Source organism: Acomys minous (genome assembly GCF_964271855.1).
Source record: "Acomys minous genome assembly, chromosome: 18".
NCBI lineage: Eukaryota > Metazoa > Chordata > Mammalia > Rodentia > Muridae > Acomys > Acomys minous.
Genome location: NC_140501.1, coordinates 16,871,865 through 16,892,262, shown reverse-complemented (window position 1 = coordinate 16,892,262; position 20,398 = coordinate 16,871,865). Strand labels below are relative to the sequence as shown.

Here is a 20,398-nt window from a genome sequence, read left to right as displayed (position 1 = left end):
CAGCAGACGGGGGAAATGCAGAGATCCAGAGCCAGACAGGGCCTGCACACGTTTCCACCAGGTCCTTTGTTTGCAAGTCCCATCATTTTTAAGATTAGGATGTTCAAGTCCTTTCTCGGTTCTGGTTCAGTAAAATGCAACACAGTCAGGGTACAGGAATTATGTTTTTCAATGGCTTTCTCTTTAAATATGTTTCCAAATTAAGTAATTTATCTATCGTGTATTAAGGTTCTGTGTGGTTATGCAATTTGAACTGCAGAGAAGCAATTGGATGAGATCTGCTTCAGTCGAAGGAGTAGCCTTGGCAGTAATGAGTTACAACAGCAAAGTAGCGCCAGAGTCTGCACAGATAGCGTGGAAAAGCCTCACTTACGCAACAATTTGCCGTCCATGAATGACGCTGCCAGAGCAAAAACATCAGTGCAGAATGCCTTCACGAGATGTGTTGTAGTTTGAAAGCATCGCTGACAGAAAGAAGAGTGATGGTACCATAAGCATGGGACTTGGAATCAAAGCGCGGAGGTTGAGTCAAGGTGTTTACCTTTACTTTCTGCATGATTTGAAGAAATCCTCTCATCTGTAGCAACTGTGAAAAATAGGAATGTTGTTATCTGCCCTACAGACCTCTCAGGGCTGCCTACAATGATCACAATCAAAATGGGGTCAATACGTGAAGGGCTTCCCCCCTATCCCCCACACAACAGGACACTCCGCCCCAGAACATGAAGTTAGGTTTCGCATAGGTGCAGCTCCAATTAGCAGGTCTGGAGCTCATGGGGGAAAACAAAACAAAACAAACCTCCCCCCTTTTCCTCCCATCAAAAACAAAAACAAACAAACATAACTCCATAAAACCAAAACAGACATCGGGCACCATCATGAGTTAGGCTGAGATGGCACCACTTGTGTCATCCTCCCTCCGACAGCGGAAAGAAACCGCCTGAATCCTGTGGTTCCACTTTTGCTTGTTGCTTATTGGTACGTTGTTATGCCACAAATCTGAGGCACGTGTTAGAGAGTAGGATAAAATATCTCTTTCAGGGGATTATAAAGACCAATGAAAGGAAGACAGTAGCGTAGTTTTAATTATGAAGCAACCCACAGGGGGAGAAATAGTTTTAATCCCTTCTTTATGTGTGAGTAAATTGATGCCCAGAGACGTTAAGTAATCATAGGACGGGCCCTTCAGCCGGGAAGTGGTGGCGCCACTGAGAGATGCTATCTTTGCGTTACAAACTCCATGATTTTGGTTGTTTATATTGCATCAAAATTAGTGTGCGTGTGTGTGTGTGTGTGTGTGTGTGTGTGTGTGTGTGTGTGTGTGTTTCCCATTAAAGCTTCCACTAGGTAGCTTAAGATAATGAAATTATTCTTTTGTAAAGTTATAGAAACATATGTACTGATGAAAGTGTCAGCTTTCATAATAAAAGTATAGATTCTATAGGCTTTAATATGACTTTTGGTTTAATACAGGAAATTTAATATCCCAACTGTTGAAATCTCATGCAGTTGGCACCAATTACCTTATAATACATTGACAAACCCCTAAAGACAGAACAAACAGAACTGCATGGTTTCTCGGGTTCTTGATGCTGCAGCTGGCTAATTTTTAAAAATGATTTATTCAGTTTTATTTTGTGTGCATTGGTGTTTTGCCTGCACATATGTGAGGGCGTCAAATCCCCTGGAGCTGGGGTTACAGACAGTTGTCAGCTGTCTGTAATTTCAGGTGCTGGGAATTGAACCCAGGTCCTCTGCAAGAGCAGCCCCTGCGCTTAGCTGCAGAGACATCTCTCCAACCGCAGCTGCTATTTTATGTGACAAGTAGAATGTGCCACTGCACTCCTAGGATATTTTGGATGTTTCTATAAGTACGAGCAAGATTAATGTTTAAATTGATAAACTTTTTATAAAGCAGATCGCCCACTGTAAGGTATGTGTGCTCTACTTAATTGAAGGCTATAAAGGAATAAAGATCACCCTCCTCTGAGCAAATATCGGTTCTTAGTCTTCAATTGGTATACTGGCTCTGCCTGGATCTCCAGCGGTCCTGTCAGACCCCTCTGAAGAGTTTGAACCTGTTAGACTCTGTGTATAACCACATGGACCAATCTCTGAAAATAAAGCCATCCTCCCACTCTCTCTCTCTCTCTGTAATACGCTGTTGCTCGAGCTCCAGGATGTGATGCGCTTGCTCTTCAGACTCTGCACATCAATTGCAGGTGACTGTGGTGCATGGGAAATTTAGAAAAGTCCTACTCAGTAAGACCAGCTCAAGGTGTTTCCCCCTTCCTTCTCCTTTCTTTTTTAAGTGGATCTTTTTTTTTTTTTTAACTTTGTGTCCATTTTCCTCGTGCTTGCACATCAGGGAAGATGTTCAGGAGCAAAACTGTGGCCGGCTCCATCCCGCAGCCACCAAATGTTCAAATAACTTAAAACTCCATCACGTGATTTATTATCATCAGGGAACACTAGTCTGCATTTCCTGATTGTGTTTATTTGTTTGTTTGAAGGTTCTTGGTTTGTTTCCTTGAGCCTAGACCTGACTACATAGCTCGTGCCGGCCTAGAACCAAAGATCCTCTTGCCTCAGTCTCCATTCCTTGCACTCCAGTTCATGTTTCCTGGTAACCTAAGAGGAAAAAAATACTTTAAGAGTCATGAGTATCTAAAAAAACCCAAAAACAAAACAAAAAAAAACCACATATGAAATGACAGTTGAGCAATCTAGACAATGTCTGTATTGTGGTCCATGATGCTCCATTTGTTCAAATGACATTGAGGGACAGATTAATGTTTGCTAGAAATTAGGATATTGAGAAGTCTTATCCCTTGCTTAAATGTTTTATACTCACATAAGATAGATGAGTAATTCTTGCTATTCTAAGTCATCACGGGTCAGTTGAACTCTCCCCTTCATACTCTTGCTCTCTAAGATACTATCAGCACGTCTTCAGTTTCACTGAACCCATTCATCAAATATCATCCTGTGTTGGATGATGAGCACAGGCGAAATGTAAACCAAATACAAAAGGTCCAATCACGAGAAAGACACTGAACAAATAGTCACACAAATAACTGACATATGCTTTGCTATAAAACTTCTGAGCAGTGAGACAGTAAACTATCAGGAGACCTTATGTTTAAGGAGGACTTCCTAGGGGCTATGACTTTATTTCAGTTGTAGAGTGCTAGCCTTGTACATGTAGTGCCCTGGGTCAGTTCCTGGCATGTGCACACAAACACACACACACACACACACACACACACACACACACACACACACACACTGCAAGGAACAAAGGCTCTTTATTGCAGAGACAATTTTAAAGGATGAATAAATGTTTTCCAGGTGAATGGACGAGAACGTTGGGGGACATCCCATCTAAAGGGACAATGTTCATGAAGGATGTGTATGGGAAAAAAAGAGACTGACACCAGGAAAAGAGGCAAGAGGCAAACACACTGGGGACAGGTGTTGAGTAGAGAAGATTCCACCTGTCAAGACTTTTAGCAGAAGTGGAACTCTGGTCGAGAGATAAAGGAATATACTAAATAAGTTTTTGAGTCCCACTTTGGTTTTTATGATAAAGCGCAGGCTTTTCCGTTCTTGGAACAGGGGCTCTACCTTTCTTCCCACTGCTCCTTTTCATTTCTCATTACATAAATAAGCATCTCAGCTGACCTGGTCCATCCCGTCTCCTGAACAGGATTTTGCTTAATCTTGACTCGGTTTTCCCAGTGTCACATTACTATTTACTCTTTATATATGTTTGTGTGTGTGTGTGTGTGTGTGTGTGAGAGAGAGAGAGAGAGAGAGAGAGAGAGAGAGAGAGAGAGAGAGAGAGAGAGATGGGGGGGCTTTGTGTAGCCCTGGCTGTCCTGGACTCACTTTGTAGATCAGACTGGCCTTGAACTCATAGAGATCTACCCGCCTCTGCCCCCCCACCCCCCGCCCCACCAAGTACTGGGATTAAAGGCATGTACCACCATGCCCGGCCTCTCAGTCATATTTTTGAGCATCTGAAATACAGCAGAGGTCTTGAGAAATAACTCACTGGCTAAAGCTACTCTTGTGGAGGACCAGGATTCGGTTGGTGGTTCACCACAATCCATTACTACAGTTCCATGGGATCAAGTTCCCTCTTGTAATGCTCTAGGGAACCAAGTGTGTGAATTGTGCGTCTACATACATACAGGCAAAACACTAGTACATACAAAAGAAAAGAAATTCATTTAAAGTACAGTGAATTAATTGTAAGAGGCACTATTATGCTTGAACCATGAGGAAAGTAAAAGCATTGCTGATCAATTTCTGAAAAACAAAACAAAACTTTTATTTCTTTCTATGTAGCCCTGGATGGCCTGGAACTTGCTATGTAGACCAAGCTGGTGTCCGACTTAGGTGAATCCACCTGCTCTGAGTGTGGGGTTAAAGTCTTTCACCACCATGGGGGAATTTTCTTAGGTCTTATAAAGCAGTGGTTGTTTTGTTTGTTTGTTTGTTTGTTTGTTTGTTTGTTTGTTTTATAAGAGAACTAGATTATAATAATTTCTCCAATAACTAATTTTTAAATTAAGCTTAAGTCCAATAACATATTCTTGGTTTTAGAGTATATGTCTAAATTTAATATGGAAAACGTAAAACTACATATATGTTCCATTGAAGTAGGACATTATGAACAACTGTGATCCAGTTTAATGGCAAATACGTTATGGCTACTGTCTAAAGCACTGCTGATTGTAAAATGCTCTCTAACTTTAGAAATAAATAAATAAAGACCTTAGAATTGGATAATACTTTTTATGTTAACAACACCCCAGCTCTACTGTGTTGTTTCTTTAACAGGTACTGTTTCTATTTTGCCACATACCGTTATTCCGGAAGTTATTAATTAAAGGTGCAATTACTGAGACTACAAATAAATTCCTAAAATTCTCTTTCTGACAGCATTCTCAAAATCAACTTTTGATACAACTAAAATGTTTTTTTTAATATTTACTTATTTTTAAAATTTATTTATTTTATTTGCATTGGGTCTTTTGTTTTTTGTTTTTTCCTGTGTGCATGTGTGTGAGAAGGTGTCAGATCCTCTGGAACTGGAGTTACAGACAGTTGTGAGCTGCCATGTGGGTGCTGGGAATTGAACTTAGGACCTCTGGAAGAGCAGCCAGTGCTCTAAGCCGCTGGGCCATCGTCTCTCCGCCCCCAGTTTACTTCTTTATTGATATATTACCTGCCTGCATGTGTGCCTGCACACCAGAAGAGGGCACCACATCTCATTATAGATGGTTGTGAGCCACCATGCAGTTGCTGGGAATTGAACTCACGACTTTTGGAAGAACAGCCAGTGCTCTTAAACTCTAAGCCATCTCTCCAGCCCATAAACTAAAGGTTTTTGTTTTTGTTATTGTTCTTTTTAACAAAGTTAACTGCAAGATGTATATATGAAGCCAGGTGGTAGATGCCTGTAAACTCAACCTTGGAAGACCTACACAGAATTGGTACAAGTTTGGGACTGGCTTTGTCTATACATATACAGTTACAGACCAGCCAGGGTTACATACTGGCACTCTGATTAAAAATCAAAGAAACCCATTGGCTAGATCTGGGTAAGGGTTTGAAGTTTACGGCCTGTATTGTCCTTGGTTGGAGCCATAGTTTGAGCGGGACCCCTGGGCCCAAATCTGCCTATCATAATGTTCTTCTTGTAGGTTTCTAGGACCCTCTGGATCCTTTTACTTTGCTATTCTCCCATGCTTCTCTCATCTAGGACATTCTCCACAGTTGAGTGGAGAGTGGGGTATGACTTTCACATGTACTCTGGTGCCTCATATTTGACCACGTCCCCTGGATGGGGAGGCCTGGTGGCACTCAGAGGAAGGACAGCAGGCTACCAAGAAGAGACTTGATACCCTATGAGCATATACAGGGGGAGGAAGTCCCCCTCAGTCACAGTCATAGGGGAGGGGAGTAAGGGGAAAATGGGAGGGAGGGAGAATTGGGAGGATACAAGGGATGGGATAACCATTAAGATGTAACAAGAATAAATTAATAAAATAAAAATTTAAAAAAATCAAAGAAACCACAGCGGGCCAGTGGTGGCATAGGCCTTTAATCCTCAGGGAGGCAGGTGGATCTTTGAGTTCCAGGGCTAGCCTGGTTGACAGAGTACAGCCACTACTACACAGAGAAACCTTATCTTGAAAACCAAAAAAAAAAAAAAAAAAAAAAAAACCAGCCAAGTGGGGGTGGTGCATGCCTTTAATCCCAGCACTTGGAAGGCAAAAGCAGGTGGATCGCTGTGAGTTCAAGGCCAGCCTGGTCTACAAAGTGAGTCCAGGACAGCCAAGGCTACACAGAGAGACCCTGTCTCGAAAAACCAAAAAAAAAAAAAAAAAAAAAAACAAAAAAAAAAAAAAGAAAAACAACAACAAACCCCAGAAAATGTAACACAGACAAACACACACACACACACACACACACACACGCACACACACACACACCAGTAATCAGGATTGGACTTCCGTAAACATGGAGTATTTTTCATTTAAGAATTCCAGATACACACAACTAGAATGAAAGTTCCGAAGTTAGGGTCACAGTCGTCACCTGGAATTTGAACTCTACTTCACCTGGCAGCCTTCCTTGCCATGTGTTGGAAAGACAAGCAACATTCTCCTCACTGGTCTCTCAGCCTCCCTGTCACAGGGACGGTTGCTTAACCATGACTTATTGGCCTAGTGGGCTGGGAAATTCTTGGGTTATTGGGAGAGGTCCTAGGCTGTTTGGCATCATCCCTGGCCTTCCTCTTCCTACTGCCAGTAGTGAAATCCAAAACTGTTCAAGATCTTGCCAAACGGACCCAGAGGGGAAGGGGTTGACACCTCAGGGAGGAAGTAGACAACGCCATCAGCCCTATTATAAGATTTAACACCCAAATCTTAGATTATCAGCGCTGAAAACCCGATAAACATCTTTTTTTCTTTCTCGTCTGTGGTAACACCATTTACTACTGAAAACCCAAAACAAGGTACGCAGTAGGAATTTAGTCAGTGACAAGTGGTTGCACGCTGGGCCTGAAGGCTTTTACGTTTAGCAGTACTGTGGACTCAACCTAGGGCCTCCAGCATGCACCGCAGGCACTGTACCTACGTCTGAACCATATCACTTCTCCTGTTTTTAGACAGTTCTGTTGTTATATGGGAGGGCAAAGAGTCAGACCTCCGATGGTGGCCATTAGAGGACTCATGTGACTCACAGATGATGAACAACAAATCGATACTTTGTGAAAGAACTGGCTGTTTTTGTGTTTTTTAAGGTTTTACTCAATAGTTTAGACTGCAATAGAATGAAACCAGTTAGGCTTTATCCTAACTTTGTAGGGCAGACTCCCAGAGACATGTCCGCTCAACTCAGGTACTGAGAGCGCCTCACTAGGCAAGTCAGGAGCCCACTGTCTTTATAAGGCAGTGGTTCTCAACCTTCCTAATGCTGCGACCCTTTCGATAAAATTCTTTATGTTGTGGTGACCCCAATAATAAAATTATTTTCATTGCTACTTAACTGTAGTCTTGCTAGTGTTATGAGTTGTAATGTAAACCTGTACTTTCCTATGGTCTTAGACCACCGCAATGGGGCGGGGGGGGGGGGGAATTATTTGAAACCTCTAGGGGTCGCGACCCACAAGTTGAGAAACATTGCCATAAGCCATTTCAGAGAAGACATTGGGCTTTTTTCTAAGGCTCTGTATGCATTCTTGCTGGGTACATGCAAGAGTGCAAAGTTGCTAAGCTTTGTAACACTCACTGTGACCAGTATTAGATAGGCATTCTTTTTTAACACATTTTAATTCTTTGAGAATCTGATATGTTGTATTTTTTACCATATTCACCCTCCACTCCTACCTAACTCCTCCCAGATTCACCCCCCACCACCACTACTTTGGAATCCCCACCCAACACCACATCCTTTTGTCTTGTCTTGTTTTTTTTTTTTAAATAAACCCCTGGAGCCCAATTTGTACTGCCCAACACCGAAGGGTGTGAGGCCAACCACTGGAGTGTGGTTGACTTACATCCTAAAATGCTGTTTCGGAACTTATAAAGATGACTTCCTAACAGGATCTCAGAATCTTCTCAGCGGGAGCAGCCAGGATTAAAGGTGCCTTTTGTTTAGTGTGGAGGAGCTGAGCTGGAGTTAGGCCAAGGCTGGAGGTACAGAGTAAGAATCCGGAGAAACGAGAATTGATACAAGTATGTTTATCAGAAGGTTGCTGGAGGGCAAGAGGCATGGATACAATCAGTGTACCGCATGATACTTGGACCTCAAAACACTTCCAAACCAGAAACTATTTTGCTTAAATCCTAGAGGTGGGCACCTGGTTTTGAGAACCACACGTGGTCTTCTGCCCTCCCTCCCCCTCCCCTTCCCTCCCCCAATCAGGGTAGAACTGCAGCAAAGGTTAGCCACTTCTTTTCCATGTTTTGCCTCTTCTAATTTAAGTGACAAACAAGATAAAATAATGAGGTGACGGTAAGGGATAAATTTCAACAAGAACTAGAGAAATGGTAATAAATGGGTCTTCTCAATTTAATTGTGTCTCTTGCAATGTCCCTTCATCCATATTTTGGTGTGTGTGTGTGTGTGTGTGTGTGTATGTGCATGTAGGAGTCAGAAAACAGCCCTGAGCATCATCTTTTTAGGCCTTAGCCATCTCTCTCTTTTTTAACCAGTAGGCTAGGAGGCCTCCATAGCACTGGGATTACAAGCATGCCACCACCAAGCCGAGCATATGTGACATGGGTTCTAGGAATCAAGCCTGGGTCTTTGTCCCTACAAGACATTTTCCTCACTTGAGCTGTCTCTCAGTCCTAAAGTCTGATTTGTTCGTTTTGTTTGTTTGTTTGTCTTTTCATAAAGGTTTTGCGAATTGTATTTGAGAATTAAAAATAAATATAGCAGGGCTGTTGATAGAATTTAGAGGGGGAAAGACACTGGAAAATAAAACACAAGAGAGGCCAAGGCCGTATTGCCTATAAGAGGCAAACCTGGGCTACACAGTAATTTCCAGACCAGCCTAGGCTGTATTAAATAAACAGGCAAAGCATAGGAAATACAGTTAGCCAAATACTTATCATACTCAACTTCTGAGTTGGAATATATGTAAGCTCTGCCCGTGGTAAGCTGTATTACTTTAATGAGTGATATGAATTCTGTTGCAGTTCCCTCTCCATAGCAAAATCTCTTTAAGTATCTGCATTCCTGGCACAGAAGTGCAGAGTAGAGACCAGCCCTGCTGTGAGAATGCACCCCAGCTTTCTCTCTGTTCCTGACCTCTTACAGCACAAAGTTTGCACCTCTGAGCTCTAGCTTGCACTGAAGTTGCAAGCCCTACCCCTCTACATCAGGTTAACTGGCCCCGTAATTCCTACGCAGTAAGCATTCAGAAATCAACTGACCAGACTGTAGCCTCTAATGCCAGCTCTGCAGAGGGTGAGGTAGACTCTGAGGCCATAATTTAGGATAACTCTCAATGAATGGACAAGTAAATGAAACTACAGTTGAGAGGATTGAAGAAATGGCTCAGCGGTTAATAGCACTGGCTGCTCTTCCAGAGGCCCTGAGTTCAATTCCCAGCACCCACATGGCAGCTCACAACTGTCTGTAACTCCAGTTCCAGAGGATTCGACACCCTCTCACAGATATACATGCAGGCAAAACACCAATGCAAATAAAATAAATTATTTTAAAAATTTTTTAATTGAACTGTCATGTGATTGTTTTGCCCTTCCTTCCAAGCTGAGAAAATGTTTTACTGATCGCACAGTTCTTCTGTGTATTCGCAACTGTTTTGAGAAATAAACCCCTTCAGGTGTGCTAAAGTGATAAATGTCCCCATGTAGCCAAGCCAGAGGACAAAGCTCCATTCTAATTCATTTACTTTTTAAAAGGAGTTACCAAGGTAGACTTAAAATAATTGTAAACCCAGCCTGGTCTACAAAGTGAGTCCAGGACAGCCAAGGCTACACAGAGAGACCCTGTCTCGAAAAACAAAAAAGTAATTGTAAACCAATCAGAAAGCAGTATTAAATAAAAAACATGTAACTTCCGCTATCCGTTGATAGACTTTTACATGCTAATCTTTAAGTGTTCTCTCTTTCATTTCCTATATCTCATCTCCACTATTTTTTTTTTCCATTGCTTTTTCTTGGGCTACAGGATAAGCCTAGGCTAGCAGGGATTACAGCCAAGTGCCACCATGGTAGGACTGGTGTGCGTGTGAGTGCCCATGTGTGTTTGGTGTACATGTGTGTGCATGCGTGCAAGGTCTGAAGGGATTGTTGAGTATCTTCCTCAATCACTGTTCACCTTTATATACTGTGACAGACCTCCAGCTGAACCAGATCTTGTAGATTCAACTTAAGTGTAATTGGCCTGATTGGCCTAGGGGTTCCATCTCTGCATGGCCGAGTTCGGGGATCACAGGCAGCAGCAGCCACACCTTGGCTTCTGGGTGTCTGAATTCCAGTCCTCAAGTGAGCGCATCACTTTATCCACTGAGGCACCTCCTCAGGCCTCTGGGTCTTGTGGCACTCCTTGTTCATGACTACTTACTCCAGGCAGCTGCATAGTGTTACTGGCAACACGCATTCACCGTGCACATGGTCCACTCAAGTGATGGTAGCAGGTCCACGGCATCTGAGCCAGTTTGTAGTGCTGAGTGAGTGCAGTCTAATTGTTTTCTCTTTTGATGGATAGCCAGGAATGAAACACTTCCGATGTAGATCTTTGCCATGGTGACCATGTTCAGTCAAGCCAGGTAGGTTTTCTCAATGAAGAAAAATAATGCATTCATCCAAATTAAAGTAGAAATTAATATGCTGCTAGTCTTCATGGATACAACCAGTAGACCAGACACTGACAAAAACAACACACCGTGTTACTAACCGATATTCGTATTAGTTTTGATTGACATGGGGTTTCGTGTACGCTAGGTTGGCTTTGAACTCAGTATGCAGCCAATCTCTGAACCGCTGGTTCGCTGGACTCAACCTACCAAGTGCTGGAATTACAGGCTTGTACTTCCCTGCCTTGTTTGTGTTGTGTTAGACATCAAAATCCAGGATGCTTTGCAGGATACCAAGTAGTCTGCCAATGGAGCTACAGTACTCTTGAGATTTCTTTACTAAAATAGTCCAAAACCTCAAGACTGTGTGTGCAGAAAAATAAGAGCTAGGGATTGAATTCCAGGCCTCACATGTGCTAAGCACTCCATCCTTGGGCTGTCTCTCTAGTTCAAAACAAATGACTCTTTGCTGTTGAATTTAACCCAGGTCAAAACAGACTTTATACTCATGCTGTGGTCCTTCTGCACATTTAGGAGAGGAAGCTAAATGGCCACTTGTGGATAAATCAAACTGAAATTCTACACCCAGTAAACCTTTGGTCAAGCACGCAGGAGCCCATAAATGACAGCAAGTCTATTGACTGCACAGCCCGGGCAATGCACAAGCCCATTTGTCTGACATCACTGATGCCTTAGTTATTCTGCAGTTGGGAAGTCCTTGGGGCAGACATGAACAGGAGGAAGAAGTGATGCCAACAGTTGGGTCAGAATTACATCCCTGGGTGTTTGGCTTTCTTCTTTCAGACAATCCCTAGAGCATGCTCCAACAGGGCAGAAACTTGGCAAGGCTTTCAAATCTCCCCCTCAAAACACATAAATGAATGTTTCAAGTAACAACAATCAAGTTGTTATAGGTAAATGAACCTCAGCTACAGAGTAGGCACAGAAAAATATATGGACAAAGAAAGTTCCTTAAAACTGGCTCAAGGCTCAGCAGTTACTTGTGCCTAAACCATCACTTTTAATGTATTACAACAAAATGTGGCCACTGGTTCTTCAACCCACTGAATGTTACCTGAATCTTCAACTTTCAATAGAAACTGAACGCTTTGAGATTATTCCTCCATATTTGTTCCCAAGTGAGGTGATACATTTACCTCTTATCACAGACCCCTTAAGATGCAACCGTATTTAATGTATCTAGTCATAAGCATTTACTTTTCGTATGCTAAAAATGAATTATACACCGGTATGGATAAATCTAACACTGGATAGGTCAGTTAGAAGAAAGTCCTTGAGGAATCCAACTTCCTTGTTTACTTTAAACAAATTACTTCCGCTAGGACTTAACATATCTATACACCATGTCCTCTATTCTAACTTCAGCTGACTACCAACCAGCGAGCATGCGTGACATCCGAGCTCATTAAAAACGTGCCAAAGCCTAACGCAATCCCCAGGTCAGCAGCCCCAGACTGCAGATACCTTACTGCGGAATCATGGCAAATGCAAATCTTGCGGGCCACGTGAGAGATTCTGATTCCATAATTACGAAGAAAGTTTTTTTCATCTGTCTTAAATACAAACATTCCACGGCATCTGCTGCTGTTTGTGCACAGGATACTGAAAAACTGCTTACACAGCCCAAGAAAATTTTGACTTTCACAATTTTTATTCTCAAAAAAAAAAAAAAAAAAAAGCAGCTCTATCACCGTATGCCGTATCACGATGTGCAATGCCAGTTAGTGAGAATGTTTGTGCTCTACGATTCTTAAGGCTACCATGAGGAGTAAGAAAAGCCTGCTTCGTTTCCCAGCCTTATTCTTCCAGTGAGAAACGTTAAGGAAACACATGAAACCCCCCCACACACACACACATTCCATGAACACTCAGTATCTCCGAGCTGAGGCTAAAAGTAAACAGCCTCGAAATTAATTGACTCTCGTGTTGTTTGGAGGAAGTTCAGGCGACTGAAGGGCCTCAGAGGGTCCAGAGGGTTCCTTGAAAGCCCATTTAAAAAACAAAACAGAAGACCGCTTGCACTAAGACCTCTTCACACAAGAGAACAGGAAACAAGAGATTAAACTATAATGACAGGTAAATAATTTCCTAGACTTCCGGGGAATCTTGGCAGCAAAATGTTAGGCTTTTGGGAAAAAAAAAAAATCAGCCACAAAGTGACTAATACTTGTCAAGATGGGCTTGTAGCAGCTTGAGGTGCCTTTGTTCCCATAGGATATCTCTGAACACACGGACTTTTTGCCACACTGCACCTTTTACAAGGGAGTAAAGCTACATAACTTTCTGTCACTTGTTTCAGGTCAGAGATATGAACTGGCATACTTGGATTTGAATTACTTAACCAATAGAGTATGAAATACCTGAATCAAAACGGTTATTTTTTTTTTAATGTTTTTCCAACACAAAGAGTATGGTTGGATGATGGTGAGCTGCAGAGTCTAAACCAAATACACACTAGGAAAAGCAGCCATGACCAGTTAAGTCAGAAAACATTCTTTTCTTCTGTTATAAGAATCCTGGGGGAGCTGGAAAGATGGCTCAGAGGTTAAGAGCACTGACTGCTCTTCCAGAGGTCCTGAGTTCAATTCCCAGCAACCACACGGTGGCTCACAACCATCTATAATGTGATCTGATCATATTGTATGCATAATAAATAAATCTTAAAAAAAAAAAGAATCCTGGGTAAATAGGTTCCATGTTTGACATACAAACAGCACTGTGTTTGTTGAGCAATTTCGTTCCTCTAGTTTTGAATATCTTTGACATCCATTTTTAATACTGTATATTAGGAAATAATTCTAACCGTTAAATCTTTCTTGGAATAGCTTCTAAATAAGCTCAAAATTACAGAACAGAACTGTCCTGTAGAGCCAAGGCAAGCCAGCCGGTCTGCAAGACCAGGAAATGGCACACAGCAGAGCCAAAGGGCGCTCTCGTAGACTTACAGCAACTCAGACTGGATTACTCAGTTGACTTCTGTCTGACAGGTGGCATCGCTGAAAGCCACTGAACTTGCCCCACTTGAAAGCAGCTGTTATAAAGGAGACTTGTCCAGATAAGTGAAAACTATTGGGTGAGAATTCCTTGACACAAAATGTGGCTTCTTGCATTTTAAAGAAACAAAAGAATAAAACCAGGTAAAGTAAGATAAAACAAGCTCAGTTTAATTTCAAACGTTAATATATTTTCTATTTTATATTGAACATAGCATCTGTAAGCCCTCTTTTGCAGCCACCATCACGTCCTCATAAAAGGGGCAAAATTTATGATGCCTCTTAAAATAAATATTCTTTTTTTATAAAATAATAAAACTTCAAATAAATATTCTTTACACTAAACAATATGTTGAAAAAATTAGAAAATAAAGGTTGAATTTTACTGTAACTGTACAATATACATCAAGTCCAAAGGGAAATCAGAGTCTTACAATAAAGGCTTCCTGTAAGGCAAAATACAATCTAAAAACATACTGATTGATTCACATTCTTCCGAATGTACAACATATTAGTATAATATTTTGTGACTGTGCCATGGAGCATAGCACAACTTGTTTTTCACAGTTGCAAATAGTATCGTATATACAAAAATATAGCACATTATCTCTGAAGAAAACAAGGAGGGAAGTCATTTGCTAACTTACAAATTTTGCAAGGACTATTTATTCACAAACAAACAAAAAAACCTCTGCCTAGGAGTGTTTGCTGCTTTAGCTTATGCAGTATGTGGGTCACCAACTTCTGTTGCTTTTCCTTGGCGTTCCATTAGCTGGGTTCTAGCAAGCATGTCAGTTAAAAATGGCACATGGGGAAAAAAGAAAGAAAAAGAAACATCTCACTGCAAACCACAAATCCCCTAGCCCTCTATTAACAGTGCCAAGATTACAACTGTTTAGTTGGTTGCATATGTGTGTTAAAAAAAAAAAAGAGGGTGGAGAAAACAATCCTTATTACTGCAGTATTCCTGATTAATAATGCTATGTTGGCTTTTCAAAGTTCCTGGGGGGGACGGTGGGAACTTTGCAACAAACTGTATTTGAGTTTTTACAACGACATCCAGGCCTGTTCACCCGATCATAACACCCCTGGCACAGTTTAAGGCAACCCTTGGCTGGAAGGTAACACCATAAACAAGGCAAGAAGAGAGACATGACACCCATAGCCGACCATCTCGTACAACAATGAGACTGGCTGCAAGAACACGGGTTGTCAGCACAATTGTCCTCATCGTCATTGGAGCAGTGATAGAAGAGACCTTTCACACAGCACACACAAGTCCCATAGTCAATCACGTTCTGGGCTGAGCAAAGGCACTGCTTGTCACAGATCCAGTCCGATGGCAGGGGCCTCGGGTAGGTGCACTCCTTACATTTGCACTTGCCACAGTCCTCACACCTGTAGGCGTGCAGACCCAAATCTTCCTTGCTCAGTGACTTAAGCTCAGCCGGCTTGAGCTCAGACTTAGGCTGCACCCGGATTATCCCATCAGCAGCAGGCCCAGGGGAGAAGGATGATCCTAACAGTCTCTGTTCGGAGGAGCTGCTGCTGGTACTTGTCCTAGTACTACTCCGAGACCCTGAGCTGACGGTGCTGATGGACCTGGACAGAGGGGCCCGTGAAGAGTGGACCTGCCAGGGCTGGAGCCTGGCAGGCTGGCGGTGCTCGGGCAGACCGTGGAGTCTTTCGTGTTTGTGCTGGGTGGAGGAGCGAGGAGCAGGCTTGAGGCCGGGTCTCGGGAGCACAGTAGGCCCCTCTGTGTACTCATTGGTGTTTCGGATGGCTCTGATCTGATCCAGAGACAAGACGTGTACCTGCTGGGTAAGGGCATCTCTGGGGTCCGGCTCCCCACGCTGCCTGCCACTGTCATGGGGTGCCTGCAGCAAAGGCTGCTGCGACCCGTTGCCACTCTGAGCTCTGGCCTCCATCAGATCTTGGCAGTGTATTCACTCCAGCAGGCTTAGAACACATCTGAACTCCTGGGGAAACCAAGAGGAAAGAAAATGGTTTACACTCTAAAGACTTCCCACTCTCCACCCACCAGAATTGACTCTTCACTTCCCACATCCTCTGGAGAAACGGGGTTGGAAGGAAACGCGGTGATAAGTACTCAAGAGTAAAACTTGGGGCTGGCCACTGACAGTTCTGCAGTCTTGAGAAGTGCAGGGACACAAAACTAATCTCCTGGGAGCCACTCAAGTAGCAATCCTTTACTCAAATAACACAATTTAGGATGTAAGAATTGTAAACTGGGGCGTGACAGTGCTACCAACCTTTTCAGAGGTATACCTTCCAGATTTTAAAATGTTTAAATTTGCCATGGTCATTTTTACATTAAACACTAACAAACACCTATAAGAGCATAGGTTTAAGACACCTTTTTTACATCACACTTGCACTGCGATGAACATGATATAAAAAAGTACATTTCAAGGACAATTAAGGCTGCGTTTTAAATATATGTATATTAGCAGAGTTATAGAATTAAATCAGCAGACATCACACGAAAACAAACTCAAAAGACAAGTAAGACCAGAACGTATTTTCCACAACTTGTGAATCAAGTATTCTACAGCCCCAAAGCTTAAGCGTCTAGCCCTAGATTCTGAATCCTAAGTCATTCCTCTTAGTTTATGAATAAAGCACGCAAAGAAATATCTTTTCCTTTTGAAAAACATCGAAGAGTACAAAGCAAATAACAGCTACAGGAAAAGTTTCAGACATCTGAGGTGTCACAGTTGAAACCTATCATTTGGTCAAGTAATCACTTAAATTACAGTCATTCTTCGGTTGAAAAAGTACCATCTCCTCTCCCAAGTCCACATGAAAATACAAAGGAAAATAACCAAAGGCGGGCTTTTAATCCAACCTCTGCTTTTTGGAAAAGAACAGCGAACAAGGCAGGTGACAAACGCCTCCTCCAATTCAGGACCAGGCATAGCTGGAAACCGGATCTGCTCACCTCCAACAGCAAGGTACGCAAGGCTGTTCTTCGCTTTCACCCCGCTTATCGGCTCTATCTGCGCCCCCACACAGTCCCCAGCAGGTGGGACTCAGCCAGAACCCCGGGGGACTTTTCTCCAGGCGGACTGACGCTGTCCAGGGGCCAACCCGGCCCCTCCTGTGTACAACCCGCAGAAGCTCAGGCAGGCAGGGGGCGCGGGCGCCTCCGAAGGGGACGCGTCAAGAAAGGCATGAACACACAACCCCCCTCCTCCACCCCCGCAGCTAAATTTCCCCCAACCCAAGAGAACTGCCATCCAGCCCCAAGAGGGGGAGCCACTCTAACACGCCCACCCCCGCCGCCGCAAGGTCACCACAAGGTGTTTCTGCGAAGGCCCTCAAAACGCCTTCCCCACAAGTTTCCAAATCCGACGCCGGGAGGAAGAGTCCGACTCCGGACGCACAGCTTGCACAGCGGTCTGTCTACCCACGTTCCCAGAGCAACTCCACGGTGCAGTGACCGAAAGGAACACTGCCTGTAATCTACACACGCCTACCTCCTTTTAGATCAGGGTAGAAAAAAAAAAAAAAAGACATACATGTTTCTTAAAACGAAAGAAAAATAGCTTTATCCAGTGCCCCACAGCACATGCCAGGCGTGCAGGACTCCGACCCCTGGGATTGGAAACTTTCCGTGTGGACTTGCCGTGGAAAAGTAGCATCTTTTGGAAGAAAAAAAAAAGTGATTTCTACCAGTCCCTGGCAGCCTCCTTCGCAGACCCCTCCACCCTTCAGCGTTCTCCCAGTTCCTCTCTCTCCTTTTAGTGTGCTTTGAAACCCCCATTAAGAACAGTGTGTGATCAGACTAAGGATTAGGGGGAAAAGACTTCAGCACTAGGGTGGGGCAAACCGACACAGAAACCCCTTTGTAAAAAAGGCGTCAAGACTCCAAATCTTAAAACAGTAACCCAAAAGAGGGAGGGGGAAAACTAGCCTTTTTTTTTTCCCCACCTACTTTCAGGTAATGGAAAACGATCGCGACCACTTGATAACTCGCTTCCTGTGCTAGGTCAACCCAAGCGTCCACATACTTAAAAAAAAAAGCGTGACCCAGGCCGACCACGAAGAACGGAGAGAGAGAGAGAGAGAGAGAGAGAGAGAGAGAGAGAGAGAGAGAGAGAGAGAGAGAGAGAGAGAGAGAGAGAGAGAGAGAGAGAGAGAGAGAGAGAGAAAGCTGCACTTCCGAATCTCAGAGACGCGGCGCCAGGATGGGCGACGCTCCCACCCGCACCGGGCTAGACTGTCCACACCGGGCAGAGGCGGGGACTCCCTCCGCCTGGCACCCTACCCTCTGCTCGTCCGCGGGGTCTTCTGCCCCGGTGAGGTGGTGGGGTGAGAAACCCAGTACCCCAGTCCCACAGGCGCCCCCCACCGCAAGATACCTCTCCTATAACTTAGCCTCCCACCGAAAGGAGGAACAGGTTAGCAATGCAAGAGCTTGCAACTGCGACCTGGAAAACACTTTGTGTTTTCCCTCCAAGGCTGTTGGCGACTAAATCGCCGCCGATGCAAGGGTAGAAACAGAACGCAGAGGAGCGGTCCTTCGCCCCAGACCCCTTAGAGGGTGCGGTGTCTCGGGGTGGGGGTCACTGCACCAGCGCACCCTGCAGCCCTGCTGTGGCCGAACCCCTGTCCTAGGGGAAGCAGATCCGCGGGGCAGCTCCCCAAGCCCACTCGCGGCCGGCTGTGGCTCCAGCAGGGGGAAAAGCCAAACGCTCCTCACCGTGATCGCGGCTTTGCACCAACCCCTCTCCCTTGGATTCTCTTCTTCCTGCGAAGTGCAAATAAATCCAGTCCCGATGCAAACTTTTTCCTTCTTTCCAAACTCTGCTTCAGTCCAACTTCCAAGTAATCGGTGGGAGGATTAAAAGCACGGCAAAACTTGGAACCCAATCCTCCACCGTTGGAACTCTCCCGGATTCCGGGCTAGAGAGATGACCTCCCTTCCAGAAGCGCACGCGGAGTATTTCCTTTTTTTTTTTTTTTTTTCTTTTTTCTCAATGAACAAGAGGCCGAAGCGCCGACGTTGGCGAGTCTCTCTCTTTTTTTCCCCCCTGGTTGGTGAGAGAAAAGAGAGGCGAACACGGCCTTACAAAGAACCTAAGGCCAGCTCGCCAAGTCCTGGGGGCCCCGGGCTGCTTCCGAGCGGAGGCTGGCGCGGGGCCGCGGGCCGGGCCGGGCGCGCGCGGGGGCCTGGGCGCTGCGCGCTCCGCCGGCCCCTCTCCTCCGCTCGCGCTGCGGCGCGCAGCTCTCGCTCGTGCAGACTGGGCGTTGCGGAGGCGCGGCGGCGAGGCCGAGGCGGGGATGGGGGTGCGGAGGGGGAGGAGGCGGTGAGGGAGGAGGGTCTGGGGCCCGGGCGGGGACAGGAGGAGGGGGTGGGGGGCGCGCCGCTGGCCTGCGCCCTCGCCTTTCCGGAGGAGGCAGGGAGCTCTGCAGCGGCTGCGGCAGCAGTAAATGGCGTCATGTGGATCCGAGGCGGAACAGAGCAGTTGTTGTCCCAGAGGATATATCGCATCCGGTCCCAGCTCATTGGCTCGGCGGGGCTACATTCACTCACACTCCAGCGCCCGCCAGCGCTCCGAGCCGCAGGAGGCTTTCAAAAGGGCAACCGCGCCGCCCCGCGCGTCCCCAGTCGCTCCTGCAGCCCGGGTGCCGTCACGCGGGGGCCGCGGGGGCTACCGCGAGGTCAGTTTATCTAGTTTCAAGGAAACACTGACCTTAAGGGTTTCACCCGCCACCCCACCCCACCCCCAGAGACCACGAGCACGAGCCGCAGGCTAGGCTCACGTAGGGAACTTTTCTTCCTCGCCACCGGGAGAGAAGGGACATTGCAAACTAACCGGGCCGCACGGAGTTAGCGTGAAAAGCGAGTTGCAGCTTTTAGATTCGGCTTGGAATCCATTTCAGTTCTACCTCTCCTCTCCCGCCACCCCCACCAATGCCCAGGGGGCCAAGAGGTGGGGTGGGGGGAGCACGAGGGGGAGGGAAAAGGGAGCGGGAAGTGAGGTGGGAGGGCTATTGGTTTATTCTTTGTCTACTGGATTAACCCGATTATACACCGGGCACCAGCACAACCCGCCTCCCCCACCTCCGAGCCTTGTACCGGAGGAACGGAATGTAGATTCAGGTTTCAAGTCCCTTCTGCTCTGGCTGGGGTTGGCTTTTGATTGTGTGGACTTGTAGTTTGTTAGAATTTCATTTTTAAGAGGGATTATCTATAGATGGAGGGCTTTTGAAGATTTTTTTTCTACTGTTTTGCTCGACGCAAAAGCCTTTTAAATTAATTCTGTAATACCCACGCGATTACTCAGGGCGACATCATTGACTTCCGAAATAGGGGGAGAGGCTCACTGTTCCCCTACAGAATTCCTCCTTCGCGAAACCATAAATACAAGGAGCGTCATCTTTCAAATACCATTATTTGTCATCTAGAACATTTTAAGTTCCTCCTGTTCGTGTTGGAAGTGGACTATAGTTAACCACATAATATAAAAAAAAAACCATACACTCTGGCCGCTACTGTACTAAGAAG

General features: G+C 44.9%; 1 protein-coding gene across 1 annotated transcript; it reads right to left on the bottom strand.

The window, feature by feature from the left end:
* Positions 1–14,013: 14,013 nt before the first annotated feature.
* Positions 14,014–19,353, bottom strand: SPRY2 (sprouty RTK signaling antagonist 2). Its single transcript, XM_084767801.1, has 2 exons — positions 18,590–19,353; positions 14,014–15,842 (listed from the first exon to the last, which is right to left on the bottom strand). The coding sequence occupies exon 2, from the start codon at positions 15,789–15,791 to the stop codon at positions 14,844–14,846; it is 948 nt and encodes a 315-aa protein (XP_084623927.1). The 5' UTR covers positions 15,792–15,842; positions 18,590–19,353; the 3' UTR covers positions 14,014–14,843.
* Between the last annotated feature and the right edge of the window lie 1,045 nt (positions 19,354–20,398).

Bases quoted from the DNA above. Each gene is read 5' to 3' on its own strand.
- SPRY2 (XM_084767801.1), bottom strand. From the start codon at position 15,791: ATGGAGGCCAGAGCTCAGAGTGGCAACGGGTCGCAGCAGCCTTTGCTG.